This window comes from Olea europaea, chromosome 5, assembly GCF_002742605.1.
Source record: "Olea europaea var. sylvestris chromosome 5, O_europaea_v1, whole genome shotgun sequence".
NCBI classification, from domain to species: Eukaryota; Viridiplantae; Streptophyta; class Magnoliopsida; order Lamiales; family Oleaceae; genus Olea; species Olea europaea.
In genome coordinates this window covers 11401334-11408250 of record NC_036241.1, presented here as the reverse complement: position 1 = coordinate 11408250, position 6917 = coordinate 11401334, and the positions used below count along the sequence as shown (strand labels likewise).

At 32.1% G+C, this 6917-nt stretch overlaps 1 protein-coding gene across 1 annotated transcript; it reads right to left on the bottom strand.

The window, feature by feature from the left end:
* Window positions 1-399: 399 nt before the first annotated feature.
* Window positions 400-2328, bottom strand: LOC111394638 (40S ribosomal protein S29). The gene is made up of 3 exons (XM_023020549.1): window positions 2111-2328; window positions 892-991; window positions 400-623 (listed from the first exon to the last, which is right to left on the bottom strand). Exons 1-3 carry the CDS (start codon window positions 2170-2172, stop codon window positions 615-617), a joined length of 171 nt encoding a protein of 56 aa, XP_022876317.1. The 5' UTR covers window positions 2173-2328; the 3' UTR covers window positions 400-614.
* Between the last annotated feature and the right edge of the window lie 4589 nt (window positions 2329-6917).

Below are 6917 nucleotides of genomic sequence, written 5' to 3'. Positions count from 1 at the left end.
AATATTCTCGTTCAAGCTTGTTTGGTGGAGATGTTTTCTTTTATTTTTTAGCATTATAATCAGTGTGTCCCATAGATGATAGAACGAGATTTAAAAGGTGAAAAAGCATTAAAAGAGAAACACAAACCAGAACTAAAGGAACATGGTCTCTTGCATAAGCGCAGCAAAAGAGAAATCATGTATCTACTCCAAATTCTCATCGGTAACAAGGCCAAGTTTGATGTTGCCCATCACCCAATCCATCATCAAGCATATATAAATTGTCTTAAGCTTTCATGATTCTACAATTCAAAGTAGAATACCACTTTGAAGAAATCTTAGAGAAGGATTTGCCTTCCACAGTATTCTATGGGAATACTAATTCAAGTTGTGCTGAGCATGTTCATTGACTATAATGGATGCAAAGAAGCAATGGTCAAAACTATGAAATAAGCAAATATTAATTTGTCTGTTCAAACATCACTTCAAGTTCAATTATAAACTTGGAATAATCATCCTCAATACATCCATTTTCAGAACAAAGGCAGGAGATGATTTAAAAAGGTAAATCTGAAATAACTAAATGCATCCCATTAAGAGAAATCTTCCTCTAGTACAAAACTTGGCTTGACTGCTTAGCGATACTGCAAAAAAAATAAAAAATTCACGATAATTAGTCATCCTATAAAAAATATAAAATGTGAACCATATAGGCAACGAACCAGTAGATGCTCTAATCGTGCTAGCAAAATTTTTACAATGTTGCACTAGAATCCATCTCTATAGATGTACACAGCTAATGACAAAATCCATCGAAAACTTATCTCTAAGTATATAGATACAATTGCATATAAAAAGCGTTGTACAGAAACCCATGTCATCAAAATATTTCTAAAAAATTCAGCTGATTACCTTGATGAAGCCTATTTCCTTAGCATTGCTGCGAAAGCATTGTCTGCAACACATGAGCCCATACTTTCGAATTATACCATGGGGGTTCCCACAAACACGGCTGCCAAATTAAAGTATTTAAAATGTCAACAGTTATGCTTAACTCCCATGAGAAAACGTGAGGGAAAAATAAAAAATTCTTATTGGTTGTTACACAAGATGGCAAGAAAATTTTGAAGTTCATTTCCAATTATGCCAATGTCTCTTCAAACTAAATACAAATTACCATTAGTTAAAATAGCAATATTGGTACAAAATTTAGAAGGACTTCCCATTATATCTCTTCCGTGATTAAATCAATACACATTAAAGTAACCTAAGATGGCGAGTTTAAAAAAACTTGGTCAAAAATTACAGTTATGTATGCTTTAGTGTAGGGACAGCATGTACTAGAAGAGAAGGTAGAAATAATCTTCTTTCTCCAAAAGAAAGTTGAAAAATGTAAAAAGTGAACAAGAGAACTTGAAAACTCTTAATTACAACATCTATCATATACAATTTTAACTTATTGCAAGTATGAAAACACAATAGTTAACACTGCCCTCATCTGAATTCATGGGTCCAAGACGCATCCAGCACCTCATGAAGCATGATGAATCAGTTGAGAAATTAAAGCTTCCACACCCAAATATGACTGTATGAGACAAACTCCTAACAAACTAAAGGCCCAAAAAGGAACAAAATAAACCTAAATATATCCACACTTTCAGAGTGAAAACTGATAGAACAAAGCAGAAAACCATATAAAATTGACAAGAGGGTATACAAAGAATAAATGAGATAGGAATTCAAATAACGAATATTAGACTCAAAAAACTTACATATATTCTTCGTTTAAAGCCATCACATTCACATTCATGAATTGCCAAGAAATGTAACCAGGACTTGGAGTTTAGAATTAAAATAAACAACTCTTATGTATTATTGTAACTTCAGATTAGGCATCGCGGATCAAGTTGATTAGAACAAAAGATAAATGTGTTGGACATCAGTATAATGCTTGAATTACTAAACAACTTCCTCAAGTCCTTTCAAACAAAGAAATTGGGTACTTTCCATCAATAACCAGGTGGCGAAGAAGATCAACAAAATCATAAATCCACATATAAAATAGGAATTAAAGAAATAACAAACAAAAATCCAGAAATTAACATTGATTAATGAACCGAGACAGTTATACCAAGTGCGGGAGCCAGGGCCGTAGGTTTTGGGATGAGAATTCCAGATGTTGGAGTGCCCCATTCTTCCTCTTCTGCCGAACGAAAGGCTGCTAGGGTTTGCAAGTGAAAAAGACCAACAACGGCGAACAGTAGAGGTTTCGGCTCTAATTGTGCAACGCGAGTATTTATACTGAGCAGCGTCAAAACCCTAGGTCTTTACATCGGTTTTTTTGTTTCGTTGGGGGTATATTTGGAGGAAACACACATAAGTGACTTATCCACTGTAACAAATTTTAATATTGACATTTGATCCATTAAATTAATTAAAAAATTTAATTAAAAAATAATTTTACACACAAAAGGATGATTTTACCCTTCAACATTTACAAATTGTTTTCGAAGGCCCCTCTAACCAATCGACCCAAAGAAAATCAACACCTCAGTTGCCACAAAAACAGTTCGATCAACCACCGGCCAAAATCACCGACGCCATAGTGATTTCGATCAACGACCAGACAATACCTATCTATCATCGGGCGAAACTATTTCGATTAGTTTTCTCGCACAAATTTGTAATTTTTGTTGTTTATAATCAATTGAATTTTTTTTACATTTATTCGGTTTAATTATATTTGATGCATGAGTAGTTAAATTGTGTGGGTCATCCTTAGGTGAAAAATGTGAATTTTTTGTAATTTTTTGGACCTCTCATCTTCGAAAATGACGATTTTCGACGAAAAGATGAAGGGGGAAAGACGTTGAATGTTAACAGTCGGGTTCAATCGGACTGTTAATAGTTAGGTCTTGACTGTTAACAGTCGGCCCATAACTGTTAACAGTCAAATCGATTGTTAATAGTTTGACTCAACTGTTGACATTTAATTTTTTTTAAATATATATTTTTAATTTTTTAATTTTTTTAAATATATTGTCCAAATATATAGAAGATTATTTTTCTTTGTAATTAATTCATTTTTTTATTTGATTAAATAATAATTATGTTATTTTTTTATATAATTGTCTTTTAATTATATGATTTAATAATTGAATATTATCTGAAATTAACAATTTATTTTGTTCCTTTTTTCTAAGAAATAATCTTTGATTATGTTTCCTAATTTATTTAATTAATATTTATATACTTTAATTTTTTTAAATGTATTTAATTTTAAATTTTTTTTTGTACATATATTTTCCAAATGATTAATACAAGATTAATTTTCTTTATAATTTTAATTTGATTAAATAATAATTATGTTATTTATTTATTTAATTTTTATATTCTTTAATTTTTTTAAAATTTATTTAAATAATATTTATATTCTTTAAATTTTTTTGAAAATATATTTAATCTTTAACTTTTAATTTTTTTGTATTCTTTAAATATTAATAATTTCCTTTTGTTGAAAATTTCATTAATTTGTATTTTAATTTAATTAATTATTTTTTACATTTGTATTGAATTTATTTTGTTATTAGCGTCAATGTCTTGGGTATTATATGGTAATTAGAATTCGGTTCCCTTGATTTTTTTAGATTATGCGCTATTTTTTTATCTCTTGTTCAATATTCTAACATTTGAATTTTTGCAGGATGAAGTATCATTTAGATGGGGAGTTGAGACGGATGGCGGGGAAAGCTACTTGGAACAGTAGTTTTGAGAGTTTTACTGCTGTGTTGGAGCTGTTCGATAATCAGCACGGAGATATGCTACGACAATCCTTCTTATGGCCACTTTACCAGTTGTGAAAAGTGCAGTACTCAGGATAGATCATCGATGCACTTCTATATCGATTTCTGAAGCCGGTCGACGGCGATTCCCTCCACTTCGACCTCGGGGGCAAGGTAGTCAGTTTCTCAATGTTTGAGTTTACCTTGATCAGTGGACTGAGGATTACGGACGACGAGCAGCCATTAAGAGAAGCAATAGGCTGTACGAGATGTACTTCCAGGGACATGGCTCGGTGCTTCTACTCGAGTTGATGGTCGCGATCAGAGGGTGCGACCAGATGCTAGATAGATTGAAGCTTGGGTCGGTCAACATCATCGAGAGTGTAATGAGGTGTCATCACAAGAAGACTGTAATCGACATTTCTCACTTGAGAGTTGTTGATAGGGAAATACATTTACAAAAAATATTTTTTTTATTTCTTTTTAAAGTAGATAAAATGTAAACCCTCATCCTTTATTCGGGCTTGGGACTGGCTATATCAATTTTAAGTAGGTGGAGTTAAAAATTATATACAAACAATTTGTTGTAACGTGTACAATTTTTTTAAAAAAATTAAATTTAACGATTAAAAAATAAAGAAATTTTGATTAATATAATTAAATCAAATATCACTTACCTGACGACATGCAATTTCAGCGTATTTATCTTGTAGTCGAAAATGAGCGTCCTGTCAATCATTCACGCACATTAATGCTTCCAAAACATTTTCTTTCGATCGGCTCCTGATATCAGTGAAAACCCTTTTACCTGCACTAAAAGCAGACTCCGAAATAACAGTGCTAACCGGAGGTGTCAGCAGATCTTTCGCAATTACAGAAACAATTGGCCAACGTCTTTCATACTTTAGCCGGAATTCAATTACTTCTTCTGAGCTTTTTTTTAATTGTTCTGTCTTTTGACATATTATGATTGAAATAATCAATTAATTAAGCAGACATCGCATTTTGAGTTTCAATCGATGTTTGATGAGATGCAAATGTAGACGACATGGTACTAGATGAACACATTGCAGTTGCATTATATCTAAATGTATTAATTCCTTGAAATAAATTCATTATTTCGGCATCATTTTCTTCAATTTCAGTCGAAGGAGTAGGTACAGAGAGTACCCGACTAATATTCGCACCCATTCTTTTCGCATATAAATCATACATTCCACATAATGTTTGCTCTGAATTCTTATAGGTGATAGGTGTATCAAGTATTAAAGCTTTATTGATTTGATTAATTACGTATTTAGTTCCCGAAATATTATATCGGGGGTCTATTGCGCATGCTAAAGGAAATAACATAGACATTTTTTCCCAATATTTTCTAAACTTTAATTCCATAGCAATCATAATTTCACTAAAAGCATGATCATTTTTATATATATGGAATGTTCTTGCAATTATATTAAGGCGTTCAAGCACCATACAACTTGTGAAATAATAAATGCTGGATAAAATCTTTTTGGTCTCATAAAATGATTTCAAAAATCGTTTAACTTTCAAAACTAAAATCTAATCGGATTCATTTAACATGCCATCGTCATCACTTCTAATGTGTCTATTGTTATAAAAGTCAGTTCTTAAATTTTCGAAATATTCACATGACTTTAATAGAAAGTAAGTAGAGTTCTATCTATGGCCTACGTCGCTAACAAATGTTTTAACAGTCGTCACCCCTAGTTCGACACAAAAATCTTCAAATGTTTGTTTTCTACTAGGAGAAATCGTAATATATATTATTGCATTCTTAATCCTTTATATGTTTTAAGCCATCTTGCACAATTAAATTCAAGATATGACACACACAATGAATATGAAACAAATACCCACTAAAATCAAGTTGAAGTGTCCTCCACAATTTATCGACGATTACCTTATTAATACTAGTATTATCAAAAGTAAAAGACTGAATTTTAGTCTCACAATTATATTCCCTAACAATACTGATAATAGCATTATATATATTATTAGCATTGTGAGGAAACTCAATAATTCTAAAAGTAATAATTTTTTTATGCATGCATCAAAATGGATCTATATAGTGTGCGATTGCAGCTGTATATGCTCTTTTATTAACCACTTCCCATATATAAGAAGTTAGAGATATAACACCCCCGTATTGTTGCAAATTCATAATTAATTGTTGTTTTGAATTATTGAAATATTGTATTGTATTGGCACGAAGAGTGTTTTGACTTACCCCAACGTACCTTAGTTGCAGATATTCTTTCACGAACGAGACGAAGTGTTGGTTGTCTGCAATAGCCAGAGGCAATTCAATGGCAGCAACAAATTTCACCATTCTGGTTCGAGTATTGTCCTCCGAATACATCTACGTAGATAGGGGTGAAGTCGTATAACTGACGTTTAGACTGCCGAATTGCAATTATGTTTAACCAGCTAGAAGAAGTCCATGTCTGGCCGCACGTACTTTGCAATGGTGGTTGAGATGGATGGTACCAATTCCTTTTTACCATGTCAATCTTTGTTTGCAGTATTTACATACTGCTTTAGATTCTGCAAGGCCATCGACAACTTTTTCCGTTGAAATCAACTTAAAGTGATCCCAACATTTTGCTTTTTTTTGCCCTTTCGCTTTCCTCTTGCATTTGGGATGTTTAATTTGGCATCTTCGTCCTCATGTTCCGCTTCAAGAACGTTAATATCATCCAAATCAATTGGATTTTGATTTCTCTAACCATGAATGTGAACATCTTCAAGTATGAGTATGTCATTTAGATCGGCAAATTTATTTGAAAATTGACTTTGCGGCGTCCTAGGCGATTCATCATGATGTGGCCCATATCCCATATCGAATAAGCTCTCAACAAATAAGCGTTGGTCCATTTGTTTGATTGTTTATGATGAAATCCAAATATAATGACTAGAAAAATATAAATGTAGTGAGCTTGTGAGAATTGAGAACTAGATGAATTGAAATTGTAACTAATAAACTGTAAAAATTGAATCGATATTATATATTTTGCAGCAAAAGAAAGTAAAAACTCGATAAGAGAGTTGAGACTTGAGAGAGTTGAAGTAGTGATTGAGTAATTGATGTGAAAAAAGGGGGAGTTAAGGGGTATTTATAGTAGAAGGGAAAAA

Bases quoted from the DNA above. Each gene is read 5' to 3' on its own strand.
- LOC111394638 (XM_023020549.1), bottom strand. From the start codon at position 2,172: ATGGGGCACTCCAACATCTGGAATTCTCATCCCAAAACCTACGGCCCT. The intron at 992-2,110 runs GTATAACTGTCT...TTAATTTGGCAG, and splicing joins GGCCCTGGCTCCCGCACTTG to CCGTGTTTGTGGGAACCCCC.